The sequence below is a fragment of the Thunnus maccoyii genome, chromosome 17, assembly GCF_910596095.1.
Source record: "Thunnus maccoyii chromosome 17, fThuMac1.1, whole genome shotgun sequence".
Classification (NCBI taxonomy): Eukaryota; Metazoa; Chordata; class Actinopteri; order Scombriformes; family Scombridae; genus Thunnus; species Thunnus maccoyii.
Window position 1 is genome coordinate 16,902,376 of NC_056549.1, and position 18,711 is coordinate 16,921,086.

At 38.8% G+C, this 18,711-nt stretch overlaps 1 protein-coding gene across 1 annotated transcript; it reads left to right on the plus strand.

Annotated features, from left to right (window-relative positions):
* Positions 1-1,644: 1,644 nt before the first annotated feature.
* Positions 1,645-18,281, plus strand: si:ch211-225h24.2. The gene is made up of 4 exons (XM_042391191.1): positions 1,645-2,101; positions 8,454-8,510; positions 14,957-15,072; positions 16,391-18,281. The coding sequence occupies exons 1-4, from the start codon at positions 2,015-2,017 to the stop codon at positions 16,818-16,820; spliced, it is 690 nt and encodes a 229-aa protein (XP_042247125.1). The 5' UTR covers positions 1,645-2,014; the 3' UTR covers positions 16,821-18,281.
* The last annotated feature ends 430 nt before the right edge of the window (positions 18,282-18,711 follow it).

The window sequence follows — 18,711 nt, forward strand, 5'->3', positions numbered from 1 at the left end:
CCGCCAGGGCCAGCTACACTGTAAATAACCACTCAAGAGATACTGAGGGAATGTATGTCCCAGGATTGATCTCAAGTGAACAGTTGACTCAGTGATGACCTTCAGTGTCAAAGGTCACTGACCTGCCTATTGACATGTGACGGACATGTCCTAACAGCCAGTCATGGTTTGTGTCAGCTGGCACTAATGAAGAGCTGACACCAAACCATATAAAAAGAGTAATTAATTAAGAGCAAACTGAGCAAGGTCAGTGTAGATTACACACACATACACACGCATCTTGAAACTGATTATTTTGGGATATAAAGTATGTATCGGTTTTGGAGCAAATCACTGTTTTCTATATTAGTCGGGATTGCTGCAGTATTGCTGCTGACTGGAGCTGCTGTAAAAGAATTATTACATTGTTGGATTTTGATTACACGCTGAGTGCAACATTGTGTAAGACCTCGTGTGACTAAAAACCACACGGTGTAAAAACATTTACTTTTCTGGACAGACTTCAGAAAAGATCAAAAGTTCTGAAAACAGAGACTGTTTGTTTCATCTGATGGTATTATTTTTCTCTTCAAGTTATTAAAACAATCCGCATTCCCACCTGACTTACTGTATAATGTGGACATTATAAACCTTTGAATCAGGTGAGTGGTCTTAACCAGAGCTAAACTGCAGCTATTTTAAGAGGTCAGCCCACCAGCATAATGTGTCATTTGTTTCCCCTGGCGTCAGAGGTCTTTGAGAGAGAGAGAGTATGAGAGAGAGAGAGAGAGTTTAGTTTACTTGAGTTGAGTTGAATACATCATCACAAACCCTAAAAATCTAAAAAGTTAGATTTTGTGTTTGTGTTGTGTAAATTCATATTTATTTAGCCCTTTTAGCTGATTAATACAATTTTTTGATCCATTTGTTTTCATGTCAAGGACTCAAGAACTGACCAAAGAATAAATTTTGTCCCCGGAAGCTGAGAAGATTTAGTTAGTTTGAGACCTTTTATAAAAAACAACTAATATTTGTACTTCCACACACTGATTAATATATAAATATATATATATCAGGTCTACATTACAGGGGGAAATATTGTACTTTTTACTCCACTACATTTATATATGATATCTTGAATATGAAAGCAATAATTACATTGCAGGTTAAGATTTTACATATTAAACCTGATCAGTTGTTAAAGATGAACATGTCCATTGGTATATAAAGTATGTATGTTCATACATTAGTAATAATTATCCAATAATATGTAATTTTATAATGATAGATTCCATTCCACTGCATTTTCAAGTATTTTTTTTATTTTAGATACTTTACATACAGTACATTTTGCTGATAGTACTTCTATAAATTACTTGTAATGGATATCTAAGTAAAGGTCACTTCTTACACTACTGAATTGTTCTAAATATACAGTTTAATATATTTCAAACACAAAACAGACTCATGTATTTGTATATTTTGAGTGTCTGGGAACTGAAGAGGTTAAATGTTTCCAAATATCCGTTTCCGTGTTTTTACAGTCTCCTGTTCATTAAGAATGTGAAAATTATTTCTGCATGAATGCGTAGCTCTATGCTTGCATTGGCCAAAGATGAGAGGTGCGACCCCTCCTCCTCCTCCTCCTCCCTCTGCCATGGCAACTTCAAGGAACCGGGGTAGGGGGGATATGGGAGGAGTTTGAGGTCCAGGTGGTCGAGCCTGCGTAAAAACGCACCAAACGTGCGCCAAAGAGTTACGAAACGAATAGTAAGCGTCATTAAAAAAAAAAAAAAAAGCTCGAACCTTCCAGCTCCTGGCATCTCTATGAATGAATAAACTGTTTGGGAGAAAACCTCCTCTCGCTGCTGCAGAAATCACCAAAACAGCAGAACGCGGTGCGCCGGTGCGTCGCTGCGATCTCTCCACTAAACAGACCAAACTGCTCGGGAAGAAACTTGAGATTTTTTGGGGGGTGAAGTTGACAACTTTTTTCAAAAGACCAAGACGGCTTGTTTGAACGACAAGTGGAGTTATGTTTAAGAAAAGCAAGAGTAAAGTGCTGGTGGATTATGCGTCAGAAGAAGACGACATGTCCTGGCACTATCATCACTCCTACAAGGTAATGAGACGGATGGAAAGGAAACTCAAACAACGCTATTTAGTGCAAACAATGACAGTAATGTTTGGTGTTTAAACTGGCATAATAATAATGAATAATTCTACTAAAATGCATTATTACACTTGTTGAGCTTCCCTTGTTACAGATTTTTTTTTCTAGAAACAAGTGTATGAGAAGGAGGCTGTACAAGAGGCTTAACAACAAAGTTGAGCCAAAAACCATTGTATGAGAGCTTTTCTTTTTAAGACTTCTGTCTACTAAATCAACTTAAACAATTTGTTTAGATGGATATTTTTACAGTGGATCAACACGTAAATTATTATAATAAACTGAATAAATAATAAATCAATAAACCCTGAAAACATTAGAATTAGAAATGATCGTAAATTGGGCTCAAATCCAGTTCTGTACTACTACTCTACACTTATTCTTGTAATTTTTATGACAATTTGCTACGGAAGTGGCCCAGACTAAACAGATCTCATGCAGTTTACTTCACATTGTAATGAAGCAGAGGGAGGAAGAAGAGGAGGACAAGTGCTGTGCTCGCACTCAGGTGTCATGTCAGATGAGGAGGAAATTGACAGAAAAGGCTGAAGGTTCAAGAAAGAACAATAACAATCCTAAGACATTTAGGTGGAAACTGTAAAAACATATAAATAACATGATTAAAGCACAGTAAGAACAATTTTAATCTCAAAATTGTCAACTTTGAATCACTCATTATAATAGAGTTTGTGACAGACAGACAGCACTTATTATTTAAAGGAGGAACAGATTGTATCTTTGATGTGTTTATGTGGTTCTTTTCGGTGACTCATTTGAATCAATCTTCTGTCAAATGAAACAATAGACTCTCATTGACTCCTATCTACAGACTCAGTCAGGTGAGCAACAGTGTGTGAGGTCTGAAAGCCTCCATATCAGCACTTGCAAGCAGCTGGGCTCTGTCAAGGTGTTGGGGGTCATTAGGGGAGAATCCATGATAACACACACACACACACTGAAGTCAAAAGGCATGCGGCAGTCCTGGCTGCGTAAAAAAATAGCAAACTGACATGTTTATTTCCTGAACATCTTTACAGAAGTATCCTTTCCTATGTAGCCTGGATCAGGTTATTGATAGGATTCAAACGGAGTCTCAGGTGCTGACGCTCCACTAGTCAGATCCTAAAATAGACATAATGTGGAGAAGTTTCTTACCCCAGTATTTTGGATAGACATAGCAACTAAAAATCAGCATCAAGGAGAGTAACAGTATCTTTACGCTACTGAGGTGAAAGTCAAACTAGAGTCAAAATAATTTGCTATCAGCTACTTTGTTTTTGGTGTTTTATCAATTCACCATATATATAATATAAACACCTAAAACTGTGCAATGAATTGAGGCTTATATAGAAAGAGTTATGTTGCTTTTTGGTTTTACTTCCCTGAACCTTAAAAGTTTCAAGTGTGTTTTGTAAATCAATAAATTGAAGATACGTATAGGTATATAGGTATAGGTATACTAATGTAGCAATTTGTTAATTAAGTAGATTTTGTAAAACTACAGATAAGCATGTCAGATAGTTTATAAAAAGTAAAAATAAATGAGAGGTTAAACAGAGAGGATAGTGCTGTTTAATCAGTTCAGAGATTTAAAAAAGTAAATTGTTTACTGTAGAGTATTTTGAATGTGTGATAAACAATACATTTTTGATTTTATTCAGTCCTTGTGAATCCAGTGCTACCACACAACACTGGATGTATATATGTGTCATTTTGTTGGCAATTGAGAAGATCAAACAACACCATTTCCCAGCATTTTTCATCTGTTGTTGTGATAATGTCGAGATCTGTGACCCTTGGATGGGTTTATTGCCTATTCCTAACTCCCAGCCTGGGAACCGATGCATGTGGCCTTTACCGCTGAAGAGCTGGTCTGAGTTCAGTTTGTGACTCTGTTCCCAGTGGTACCCAGGACTACTTGGGCTCTAAGAACTGATCTGAGATCAGAGCAGTGGATTCTACTCCAGATTCCTGGGAAAGTCATCAGGGAGGTCTCCCCATGTTGCCATGGCAATAAAGTACATCCAGGGGTCAGGGGTTGTATCATAAAATGTCGTAAACACAGTGAAGAGGCAGCAGTGATACAGGATGAAACCAGGATAAATGTTATGAAAACACAGTCTGGACATGCAGTCCATTTCCCCTTATTCAATCCGAAGCAGCTACACTGTCTGATGTACTTCATGAGAGAGAGTTAACTAATCACAATAAACTCTTTTGAAACTGTATTGGATCTCCAAAGATCACCAACCACGTTGGCCTGAATTGAAGAAATATTTACTCAACTAAAGCTACCGGAGAAATTTAAAGGACCAGTGTGTAAGATTTAGTTAGTGGCATCTAAATGAAGAACCTTAATGCAATTAACACAATGGCCCTGCAATACAAATTAAGACTTGTTAAGCTTACTGTATAACATTTTGTGGAGATGAGTCAGACAGCTGTTGATTCAACACTACGCTCTATTATACTGTAATAAATTCTTAGGTTTTAACCTTTATTTATCTAAGCAAGTTTCACTGGATCTCCCAAAAAAAAAACATTCACACCTGGAAGCCCAGAACAACCACAGTCTGATCTGTTGGCTACTGTGCCACTCCAATATAGCTGTCAGGGATTCACAGCATTGCTCAAGGGCACCTCAAGACCTGCTCTTTCACTTTCCCCATGCGCATTTATGTCGGTGGTTCGAGGATCCATCTGACAACTTTCTTACCATGAGCTGCTTGTCCATCTTCTAGGCCACAACTGCTGCTTTGTCCGACTCTTGTAGTAACGCTGTAGGCACATAATCAAGTTGTCTTTGTCTTTTGCATGTTGTACTCACTGTTGTCTCTTTTTCTGCTTTATGGCAGAACAGATGGATTTACATGTCATGCCTATAAAGTGAATTGAAACTTTTCCCTTAGAGAGAGACACAGGCAGAGAGCAGCAGGCAGACAGGTGGAGACAGACAAGTAGAAAGGGATAATCCATCCACAGACACAGAGGAAAAGAGGGAGAGGAAAGGGGGGAGGAGAGAGAATACAGGATTTGAAGTCAATATCGTCCTCCCTCTGCAGCACTCTAGGGTGACTACAGGCCCTGTGCCGCAGCTTTGCTTTCTTACCCACGATTGAAGTTCAACAGGCTGAAAGAGGCAGCTGTGAGTTTGCGGGACATGTGTGTCGTGTGCCTGTTTGTCTATGGCTTAAAGCGATAGCACACCTGAATACATCAATAACACCACTGTAATTCCGCTGTTTTTGAAACTGGATCAGGAGAGTACAGATCAGGTTGGAGCAGAAACTTCAGACGGCCTCACGTATAAATCATTAGCGGCAACGAGGAAAAGACAGATAAAGCTGAGGTCTTTGTTGAAGTGAAGAGGGTAAAGTTTTGTCTCAAAAAGTTAAAACCAAATCATCACAGGACTTCATGCCAAAATAAAAAGGGTTTGTGTGAAGCCTCTTTACATTTAAAGAAATAGTTAAAAATTTTGATAAATACACTTCAATCCCACCCTCATATTTGTGTGTTAAATAGTCAATCGATGGTTAGCTTAGCTTATCTTAGCTTAGTTTAGTCCGCTCATTGCCAACTTAACGACTTTCTCGCTAAGTGACAGCCTGCATAAAATAGTTTTTTAATATCAGATGTAGATTTAGATGGATATTGAGGATATAGCTGCTTGAAAAAATGATAGAATAGCTATATCATTAGCAAAAAGCAAGAAGCTTTACTTCGATTTTTTGAAAATTTTGTATATGTAATTACGTTATGGTGTCACAGATATGCAAATTACTGTGTGACATCATCTAGCGACATCTAGTGACTTTGGCTTTAGCTACTTCCCTCTGAAAATACACAGCCAAAGGGTCCATCAAGTCACTGTTCCCAGCCAAGAAATACTCACAGCACATAAACCCCTGTCAAGCCACAGCTTCTCGTTTTCACAACAACAAATGAGATGTAAGGTGTTATATTAGTGGGCTTTAGAGATGCTGATAGGTGAATTTTCTTACCTTTTGACAGAACATTCACGTCATACTGTTCAAACCATAATTATGAGTGGCTGAGTGGGGAATAGTGGTCACATCAGACTCCGGTTTGGGGGTAACCATCTTGGAAAAATGTCTTAACACTCCCAAGTCGGAATAACAGGAAGTCTTCCCATTCTTGCCATTCTGCTTACATTGTGTAAATAAGGAGCAACAATAGCAAGAGCCCTGTTTCCAGTCTTTATACAAAGCTAAGCTACCTGGCTGCTCGCTTCATATTTATGTTGAACTATTCCTTTAAATATATTAAGGGTTACTGCTTATGCTGCTGCCTTGACCAGGACTCCCTGGAAGAAGAGACCCTGTATCTCAATGGGACCTTCCTGGCTAAATAAAGGATAAATAAAAGTAAAAAAAAGTGTAGTACTGTAGGCAGAAACACTTTCTGAGCCACTGGCTTTGGAGTATTGTTGATGTGTGAGGGCTTTTTGAAACTTCTGTTGGTTCTTTAGTATTGAAATTCACTGGGCGTCTTTATTGCCTAGTAATCTGGCTTTTCTAAAGACAACACTGTGCTAAAATTTACACACACACACACACACACACACAGAAAGAGAAAGAGACAGAAAGTGAAAAAAAGAACAGCCCCCTGAGGTGCGAAAGCAGACCTCTTGCTTTCTGTTGTGAGGAGCATTTTCCGAAACACCACTCTCTCTCTCTCCCCCCTCGCCTGCGCTCACTCTCTCCCTCTGTTCCATGTTGTTAATGCTTTTATGCTCTAACAGTAGTCAGCAATCAGTATGTGTGAGTGTTTGTCAGTGTGCGTCTTTGATCCGCTCAGGTGGCAGAGGCCCAGCAGACTTTGCTCAGACATGTCCAACCACCATTTCTCTCTCTCTCTCTCTCTCTCTCCCTCTCTCATGTAGTTGTTAGATGTTAGAGGTTCTTACAGCTTTGATCATTTTACAGGATTTCTGGCTCCACTTCAGTAATCTCAGGCTCAGCTGCATGTCTGATGACTTCTTGCTGCCCTCTTCTCATGATTTATTTTTTCAGGGCAAGTGCAAGTCAAGTCTAAGTCTTCAAAGGCAAATTACAAGTCTGTGACCACAGTAAATATCAGTCAAAATGTATTTCTGTGGTTAAAAGCATTCTGAATGAATAGCTTATCATTGTTATGGCATCATTGTGGACATTAAAGGTCTGTTTAAACTAAGACTCAAGAATATGGTTCTTCAGGATTGGCATGATGAGGTTAAATCCTGTGTAATAACAGTGTGATTAAGTTGTTAAAGACTGATTTTTTGAAAACTAATCTGTCTAAATTTAGGTGTAGTAGTCATAATCACAGTTCAAGTCAGAGATATTTACAGGACTTTGTCCCAAGAAGGTGTGCTTTATATTTGACACAAGATCAAGGTGACAAGTATCATTATAGTATTATTATATGCTAGTTTGTCTTGGTTTTGACAATGAGAGACACACATTAGATAAATGATACTATTGGATTAATCCAAGCACTGTTAAATTAAAAAAAAAAACATTCAACATGAAGAATATCAATGTCACTAAAAAATAATGGCTTTACTTATAAGTAACAAATGAATATCTACCAGAGTGTGCTTGTTTGCTCTTTTTTATATTTGGATATTTATTTACATACTTATTGTATTTGTTGATGACCCAGGAACACGTTTTGCTGCGCACTTTATTTCTGTTTCCATAGTCTTTTTTCATGTGTAACTGCCTCCATACACCTCTCCGACGGGTTATTGTGGGAAAAAAGCTTTTTTTTTCATTTATTTGTTTATATATTTATCATTGTCATCATTGTCGTAATATTAGACGTACAACAGTTATCAACAGTTCCTCAACATAAAATAAGAAAGACAATAACACAAATATTATACAAAGGATATACTGAAAATGGAAAAATAAAGCTTGAAGCACAATGGATCCAAAATAGCTCTGCCTTATATACCCAAATGTTGTTGTGTGCACTGTTAAAGCAATAGGTCATGTTTTTTTTCTCTCTCTCTTTTGTTTAAATGTACCCTCTTAGCTTCCTCCTCTTCTTCCTCAGTCCTCCATCCATCCCTCCATCTCACCCTCCAAACACAGTATGTTTATGTTACAGCTCTACAAAAAGGCTGCCCTCTCTCTTTTACAGGAAGGTCTGCACCCACTCCACACACACACACACACACACACACACAGCATCCCTGCTGCAAACTGTGGATGGTGTGTGTGTGTGTTTGTGTTGGGGGGGTTGCTATTTGTGTTAACTCACCGCTGGTTTCTGTGTGTGTGTGTGTGTGTCTTAGGACAAAGACATAGAAGGAGAGGAAGAGGAGGAGGAAGCCGTCACAGCAGTGTCCAAGGTAAACAGCACAACTTCACAACTATTTGGATGTAACACAGACACAGACATACTATCTGCTTCCCAACTTATACTCAGTTTACACAGCTTTACCTCTGACAGTTATCCTGTCAAGAAAGGCTCCGCACTCGCCCAACCTGCATTTATCTTGTCACACATTTGACTGTACACACACGTGCAGATGTTCATAATATCAGACTTATGTCATCACACTCATGGTTGTGTAACCCTAAGAGAGTCAATCTTATGTCACTAACAGCGCTCATATCCTTTAATTGACCTCAGCATCCCCAATTTACACATATACACACACACACACACACACACACACACACACACGCACACAGAGAATTCTGGTCTCCCTGGGAGGAACTACCCATGCGGGAGCTCCCCCGAGAACTACATACCTTCAAGGGCTTTTTTTTCTGTTTCCATTCACACCGCCAATAAGAACGCTGAAGTGATGTAAGCCGGCCGGCGGTTGTTATAACAACGTTACTTTTGTGTGAAATACAACAACAACAAGATGGAGGAAGCTGTGATCAGAGCTGTGTGTTTGTTGTGTGTCGTGGGTTTCATGATAATACCAGAGTTGGAGAGGAGACGAAAATATGTATACTGTATGTAAATATATAAAAATGGCAATTGCTGTATTAGCTCATGTTTTTGACCAGTCAACATACACTTGCGTCTGGACCACTGGATACTTATGTAACTCAAGGTTGATCTTGTGCTGGGAGACTACCTACCGTGAAGTAGGAGCTAAAAAAGTCCCTCAAAACGGCAGAACTATGACCGTTCCGAGTTCCTGCAGTGCAAACACAATAAAAAAGGGGGTAGTTCCTCCAACAGTTCTTAGAACTATGAAAAAATGCCTACTCTTGCAGGCTGTTTGTTCGTGCCAGATGATCACAAGGTGCAGCTGAGGTAAAGCAGAAGACTGCTGAGGCTGCAGTGTTTATCTGTAAACATGCCAGCCTTCAGTCATCATTCCTGGTCTAATCTTTTACCTTATCACTGGGAAACTGTCTTGTTGTGTGGGTGTGTTCTTGTCCTTCCTTTTTTATCCCGTTTGGAACTGTGGAGTCATTTTGATTCGTCCTTCAGTGGATTTTCTCGTGTTAATGTTTGAGTTAGGATTACTGCAGTTTGAGGTTAAAGGGTTAAACAATTATCTGGTTTATCTAAAATTGGGTCTTATATTTGTAGCTTTGGCCATCATTCCTATCAGTATTAATAATATACACCAAGTTGTTTGCTGAGATCTGGGGATACAACAACATGGCTAAAAGTCCAGCAGGACAAGAAAAATGAGCCGTCAAACAATCATACAGGTTTTAAACAAACCCCCAGGTTATCCAGAGGGGAAAAGGAAAGCGAATGATAAAAGTATTACAAAACCTGTCTGTAGTAATCAATCATAGTTCAATCAATCATAGTTTACAGACTGATTTCCTGGTTCTGCTTTGACCTAGTGTACTTTCTCTGGTTGTATGTGCAGTTTTCCTGTGCAATGAGTTGTTATTACTGACATTTCAGGTTGGCCCACTTTAGCACCAAATAAAGTGGTTTAGATACAGTCATCTAGCTAAACTGTAGGTTTGCTTACAACCTGTCAGATCATCCTACCTCTTGTGTTTCTTGCTGCGTCATGCATTGTTGTAGAGATGTCACTCTGTCTCCAGATCTCAGCAATTACTTTAAGTAGAATGTTATCAAAACTGATAGAAATGATGGCCAAAACTACAAAAATAGGGCCTGAGTTGTAATAAACCCTAAATTGTATGGTTTAAGTTATACAGTTGTTAAAGCACCCAACTGCTGCTCTGGAACAGGGTAGTTATAATGTGAGTATTAACTGAGTGGAGATTCAAGTATCACCATATTAAAATGGCTTGTACCACACAGAACAGTTCTTATATGAGAATATTTTAGTATTTACACCTAGTAACTGTCAGGTGTATTTGTTACGTAGCTAATTGAACCACATAACAAAGTTAATGTGAGCTTGCTAATACATTACCTGATTAGACTGAAGGGTAAAAGAGGCAGTGAAATGTTCTGACTTGACACTTGATTAAAATGCTGTTTAATAACGATGTAAACTGGAGAAACTTTGAATTACATTTCACTAAAACAACATAAATACCTCAAATTCCAAAAACACCTGTAATGTTGGACTGAATGACCAAATATATTCGGTTAGTTTAGTGTAATTGGTTGTTTCTGGCTCATTCTAATGACTACACTAATACTAAAACACACATATTTCTCCATGTACACATATATGGGTAGAAAAAAAGTCAAATTAAGTTACTGTTTTGCTTTCTAAAACTGTATTTGACATTTATGTTGATGACTTCCTGTTAACATTGCTGATTGGTCTTGATAAGACAACACTACATTTCCTAGCAACCAATTTCCACATTATTAAAGTCTTTACTGACTAAAACATTTTTTATGTTTTTAATGGTGCATTTAGTAAACCACTTGTTTGAAAATAGCTAGTAATTACTAATAATGAAGGAAGGACACACACACACGTAGTGATGGATTTATGTATGAATAGCTGGTGTGACCCAATCCTGAATCCCCAAATTTCTCCCCAGCTGACGATTAATGGTTTGAAACTCAACACAGATGAGTTCCAAAGCAATATTCAGGGAGTATATCTTTAATGTTTGGTCATTTTTGTCCTTATTGGCAAAAGGTTTGCATTATCAAGTGTAAATTAGGGTAAGGGCCAAAGTGAGTCTAGTGGGGAACATCTCATAAATGCTAAAACGGTTTCATGATGTGGGTTTAAGTAAAGTGTCCTGTGTCAATGAGGGCAACTTTATCTGCAGCTGTACACAGTCCTACAATGTGTGTGTGGATGAGATTATGTGCTGTGTCTTTGTTCATGAGAGATATATATGTATCTCCTGATCTATGTTGACAACAAGTCTTTACTCAAAGGTGTGGTCGTGTTTGAACTCTTCTGAACGTGTCAAGCTTGAGTGCAAACTTCACACATAAACACACAAACACACACACAGTGTATTGTCTTTGTACTCTGGCTGGCTGCCTACTGTATGTATATCTACTGTAGATGACTTAGTTCACAGGACATATTTCATGACCTGTCCTGTTTGTGAGTATAGGGGTGGCTGTGCTGGAGAAGGGAAGGAAATGCAGCATTCTTTCGAGGAGCTTGGCTATTTGGAAGGGAACAATCACTGTGGAAGAAAAACAAGGCTGAAAATAGCCACAGACTGCTCTGACACTGTGGAAGGCTACAATTCTTCCACCGTCGGTTGTTTTATGCTCATATTAGGACACACAAAGTAGACATGGAGTCCTTACCTTTCCCTTCAATGGACTAACAGAGGGACTGTTTATCCATTTCTCTCTAATGAAATTTCTTAAGCAAAACATTCATGATTCTGCGCTCAGAAAATTATGAATTTTATGCGCAGCCCTAAAGGGACTCCTTACTTACTTTATATACTGTGCTACCATGGGTGTCCATTCCATGACAACGGCCAATCAGGCACAGTGCCTGTCATTTTGTAAATAGTGGATTTGTCATTTTGAAGCAAAATTAAACATATTTGTGATCATCTGTTTAATGGAGAGTCTGCTGTATACAAAGTGGTGCTGAAAACAAGAAGTCAATTACTTGATTTTTTCATCAGCAGAACAGGAAATTAATTGCCAAATAATTTGGATTATCATTTGTAGGGCTGCACCCATGATTATTTTCATTATCGATGAATCTGTCATTTATTTTCTCCATTAATTGTTTGGTCTATAAAATGTTGTAACTTGAATATTTTGAGGAATTTTTAAAAACACTTTATAGACAAAAATAATTTACAGATGAATCAATACTGAAAATAATTGTTAGTAGCAGCCCTTAAAAATAACATATAGCAGAGAGAAACAGGTAAGAGATGAAAGGCAACAAAAGCCTTGGATAAACCTGAACTCATGAACCCATGCAGAGCCATCAATACCTGAAGCTAAACAATGACTTGATTGCTGTCTTATTATGAAATTATTATATCTAATATGTGCAGTTCGTACAATATTTCCAAAATGCCTGTTTAATCTCTCGGTTTTAATCTCTGAGGTATGGATGGAAAAATTTGGTCCAATAGGAGCTCTATTGTTCTGCCAGGCATGGAGCTGTAAGTAAAGCTGTGGCGCTCCCCTCACACAGCGAGCTCAGTGAGCTGCTTGGTTTACCTACTTCTTGGCCAGAGAGATTACTGGGCACTGAGCTGCTTTGGATCTAGAGGGCCGGAGGTTAATGCTGAAGAGAATAGTGAGTAGGCAGGCCTCTGTATGTGCACACATGCATGCATACACATATAAAGCTGGAATTTAGATACATGCACACACACACACATATTCTCAATCTCTTTTGGCATTTCTAGTTTCTTTTCAACAAAACTACAGCAAATCTGATCTGATCAATGGTTTACACTTGACGGCACACAGGAAACAAGAAGCAGAGCGAGGAGAGATGTAGAAAGAGAGTCAAAGTGGATACATGGTGTTGAGATGATTGATATATCATTTTCCAAATATTTCTGATGATAATAAACTTCAAGAAACTGGCAGGCAAACTCAGGCATGTTAGTGATGAGAGGTGAAGAGCAGAACATTTGATTTTTCACTTATCAGCAGCAGTGCCTGCCCCTGTAGACACCAAAGTTAGGCTAAGTACAAATCCATCACATGTCACATAGTTTTGAATATGGGAAGAGCTCATGTGTGGGATCATGAGTATTCTCATGTGTGCGTTAGATAATAGAGAGCTTGTGAAGCCTATATACCCGTAGGACAAACTGTTCTGTAAAAGTTCATGTTATCTAAACTGACATTCTGAAGCTTGATCTCAGACCTAGTGACAGATCTTATTGTATGTGTTCCTGTTTGGTTTGAGAGACGACTGCTTTCATGTCCAGCTAGTTGTTTGCTTGTTGTAGCTGCTGTCACATCCTCTGGTCTCGCAACACAGAGAATGAAACAGGAGAGATTAAACGTATCATGCACACAGCACAGCTCCTTCATAGGTAAAATATAGAAACAAAAGAAGCACACTAAAGGGGTCGCAAGGGTCAAATGAGAATTGAGAATGTTTTGATAACAGTAAAGCAAAGGCAGGCACAGATGCAAGTAGGAGTAAACGTTATGACCTTGACAGTTGACATTGGGAATTCTTCCCAGGCACGGAGAGAAACAGAGCCAAAAGTTTGTTCCATTATCGCTGAGGAGGGCGGTATCTGCGCTCGGGGGAAAGCTGTGAGGGCAGGGAGGAATTCTGATGTGATGTGGGAGTCTGGGGGGGGGTTTCAGAGGGAGTGGAGGGTCTTCCACTGGAATGTGGCGCACATTGCTGCCAAGTCAGTGCCACTCAAGCTCTTTCTCTCTCTCTCTGTCTCTAACACTGAACTGGAATTTATAATGTTTTTGATCAGCAGCAATAAGAAAGTTGCCCTGTCTAGTTGGTTATAGTGTTATGATCTTAATGGAACAGTTTGACAATTTGGGAAACATGCCCACTGTTTTTTTTGTGGAGAGATAAATAGGAAGATTGATGCCACATGTCTGCATGCTAAATATGAAGCTACCACCTGCAGCTTGTTAGCACAAAGACACAACTTTAAACAGGGTGAAACAGCTAGCCTAGCTCTGTCTGTAACAAAATCTACCTACCAGCAGTAACTTCAGCTGAGAAATAGTCCAAAACCACAACATATAATTTTTATGCTTCAGTTTTCCACAGATACCATTTCAATTTTTTTGATGACAGCACATAATGACACCTGTTGTCCTCCCAGGTCAAAATTGACCCAAGGACAACAGGAGGGTGAAACAAACAAATTATAAGAAGCTAGTGAGCTTTAGAGGTGCTTGTAGACTGATTTTGTTAGCATTGGGCAGAGCCAAACTAGCTGTTTCCCCCTGCTGCCAGTCCTGATGCTCAGCTAAGCTAACCAGTTAATGGCGAGTTTAATATTAACCATACAAACATGAGTGTTACTTTTATGAGAGTATTATGAATATTCCCATCTAACTCTAGGGAAGAAAGTGTATTTCTGAAATGTCATACAAATTCCTTAAAATATGATTGGTGTTGCAGAAAAAGCTCTTTTTCTACCTTTGTGATTCCTTTTTAAAAGGTCGTGTATATATGGATGATAGATGAATATTCAGTTTGGGAATTCAGAGCCAGTGAAGCCCATAACAGAATTTCAAAAATGCACGTCCATCAATCTGTACAAGCTGTTTCTCTAAATTTCCATAAAGTTGACTTTGTGAAATCACTCTCTTCAGGGAGAATAAATCACTTACAAACAGGCATCAGAGATAACAAGCTAACATGCAACAGATGAGGTTATTCATTTCAGCTCCACAACTCAAAATCCAATGCTCTTGTCTGCTGGTTTCTGTCAGGAGGCCAAGGTGAAGAAGATCATGTCCAAGAAAGAGAGGCGGGAGAAGAAGATGTTCTCCTCCAAAGACGATGAGCACTTCTTATTGACCGGAGTCAAGCTGGCTGACCGCAGAGGGTGAGGTTACACACATGATAACTCAGCCGTAGCACCACAGTCTAACTTTATCATTACAAAACCTCCTACCATTTAATCAGAGGTGGAAAGTAACTATTTACTCAAGTACTGTACTTAAATACAATTTTGAGGTATTTGCACTTTACTTGAGCATTTCAATTTTGTTACCAATCCACTACATTGAGTAAAATGATATACTTTTTACGTCAGTGCATTGACTTGTTAGCTATATAATATACAGTACATTACTTCACTGTGTTTTTACATGCTAAACGTGAGGAAGATGATATTATGCAATGGTATACATTAAACTTTCTTTAACTATATAGTAGTAGTAGTAGTTCATAGTGGTTAAGCTGCACCATAAACTAACTATTAGCCTGCTCATCAGTATTTTTACTTAACATTTTTAAGGCAGGATTTTAATTACTCGAATGCAGTATTCTCACACTGAGGTATGGCTACATTTACTTAAATAAAAGATCTAACTACACATATGTCTGCTTGCTTTTAGAAGCCAATCAATAAAAAATTTAGATATTGGGCTAAATATTAAATATCGGCCACCATTTAGGTGATGTCCTCTACTAATGAAGCCAATAAGTGCATCTCAAATAGTTCCCTGAACAGGTCACCCAGCTAACTCACTCAATGGAAGTTAATCCTTTTGTGTTTCAGTGTGAAATTACAGTAAAATCACTTATTTTAACATCTCAGTTTGCAAACTTGGCCTGAAAATAGTGTAAGTGAAAGGTTTTGATTACTTTTTAACAGCACTAGCTCCAGTATTACTGTATGCAACTTTGTGCTGAAGTATTAATGTGTCACTACAGCTTGCAAATCAGTGGAACCCTAACCTGCACAGACTCTTCCTTGTTTACATCATGTTAACGAAGATATACTCAGTGGCCATTACTGGTCAAGTGTGTGCTGCAAATATTTACAAACTTGACAAAAAATAATGGAGTCACGTCCAGCTACTTGTATTTGTTTATATGTAAGGCAGAGGTTTGCCAGCAGTTATTAACTTTCAGACCCCTTGAGGAAGTGGAACATGTATGAAGAGGAAAACCTAAATTAATCACCTCTCTTGTCACAAACAACCGGGAATTCCCATATAATGGCTCACTGTATGGAGAAAGTTCCACTCTGCAGTGTTAAGATGTCTGATACACACCCGTTCCCCACCCAGCCAATGGTCTATTTATAGTTAAGATGTGAGTGGTCAAGTTAGACTCCAGTAACAATTGTGTGAAATTTTGTGCAACTGTAGCTTTCACGTTTGTACCTCTAATCTTCTTTCTGTGTTTCTCTAAAGGTCTCACAAGAAAATCAAGGATGATGAGAAGGAGAAAGAAAAGAAGGACAAGCCAGAGAAGGGCCTCTGTTTTTGGGAAAGTGTTACCATGACAATGAGGCAAATCTCACCCACCAAAAAACTGGAGAAGATGGAGGGCTGGGAGCCGCCTCACCTCAACAACTTAAATGAGACTATGACTGACGAAGCTCCAGAGGACAAGAGCCAGAAAGGGGACTCACCGGTGTCTTTCCCCGACTCTTTAGGCCTCCCGTTGGAATTGGCCTCCTGGGCGGGCCGGGGTCTGGAAGAGGACTCCTCCCGCTATGCTAACCTGTCGGATTCCACGGCTGCCGTCAGGTGGACAGCCCGTGCCAAAGTCAAGCTGGCCGGCATCAGTAGGATGAGCAGAGGGATTGTGTCAGAGAGCGCGTGGGAGGGGTTTAAATAGTACTCATTTTTACCTTTGATACATCCTTCCTCACCTGTATACCACCAATAAAGAGGATGAAGACCTGAACCAAATATCTACTTGTCTCCGTAGTCTAGATCTGGACAAAACCAGTGTTAATGTTAACTGGTATTGAGATGCTGTAGTGTAGCCCTGAACGTAACACAAGAAGTTTGTCCGTATTATTTTAGCTTGAAGACAAGATATGTCAGTTTTTTCCTTGGGCTTTTTAGTCAGGACTGCCAGTTTGGTAAAGCAGGGTTGCCAGTTTGACTCACTGACATAAACTATAAATTACAAGAAATGAAAGCCTTACACTACTGTACCAACTGTGATATCCACTGGTCTGGCATTTAGATGTTTTATATTGCCAAGAAATTTGTGAAATGTATTTGTGGCTGTTGATATATGCAAACCTGCTACTGAAGACTTTATCATGCAAAAAATGGGTTTCACTTCATTTATGTCTATGCAGTTACAGCATCTGAGCAAAGAATGTGAGTCTGAAACCTTAACTTAAACATCGATAATGGGCTTAAAACTCTTGCAAAATACTTCTAGGATCTGGAATACTGGTGTGTATACAGTGTGTGTTTGTGTGTGTGTGTGTCTGAGAGAGAGAGAGAGAGAGAGAGGAGGTGAGTTTGTGGGTGGACATGCACACACATTTGTTATAGTGAATCTCTGTTAGCATCGTAAAAGAGATTTGAAAAGGTGTCTGAAGTGCTGCTGTTGTACTGGGAGTAACTGTGGGGTAAAAAAACATCATGAACATTTGTGTGGTTACAAGAATCAAGGAAACCCTCTCAGCATCATTGATTGGTGCATATTTTAATCTTATGCTGAATGATATTTATAATTTTGCCGATGAAAAGATAAAAGCCAAACTCTGTGTATACTGAAACCGTTTCTCTAGAAAAGCGGTGACACCGTGCACCTGTTAAGTGCCTTGTATTGATTGAATGACATCATGTATTTGCTGTAAATTTGAACTAGAAAGAACCACAAACCTGCAGTGCTTATTACAATGTCTATGCTGGTGCATGTGGGTCAATCCAGTATGCACCTCTGCTACACCAGCCACTAATACAAATGGTGTTAGTTCACCAGCAGGAGCAAGTGTTTGATTCAACTTGATTTATGAAAAGCTGGTCAGTTCAGCTGTGTTTGCATATCTGTATATTGTATAGGATTGAGACAATGAAGACTAATTTCATTTCTACAATTATTTTCTTTTAGGTGAATAAGAAAATTGTTAAACATTAATTCCACTGGTCATAGCTTCTCTCTTCTTGTCTTTGTTTTTATCTGTTTGCTGAATTTGTTTGATATTGATTTCTGCTTCATCGCAGCCAGGAGTGTACTCAGGTACAGGTCCGCTGCCAAGGATGCCTGTATCCTGTATTTATTCTCTAAAAGGCTGGGCCACATTTTCCCAAACAGAATAAAGATTTACTCTGACAGCTTGGCTCTACTTTTTTCAACACGTTGCAGTCTGGAGTAAATACACGTCTTGATTTACTGGACTTTGCTTTCAACACACAGATGGTTTTCAGTGATACAGTGGCCAAAACAGAAACAGGCCACTACAGTCCTTCATCAGAAGGCATTTAGATAAAAAAAATGATTGTTTTTGTCCTGTAAAACAACACTTTGCTACTTTGCTTTTCTAAATCTTTTTCCACAATTTCCACATCTTTACAAGAATGTGATGTTTCATAACTTGTTAATCTATCTTCTGAACACATTTTTATAAAAGTCAGCTTCTGCCTTGCAGGACACCTCCCACTGAAATGCAGCATAATAGGAAACATATGAATCAGGAAATTTGCCTGTGTATTTAGTAGCAAAGAATTATCTTCAGTTTTTTAGATGGATAGATACTTAATCA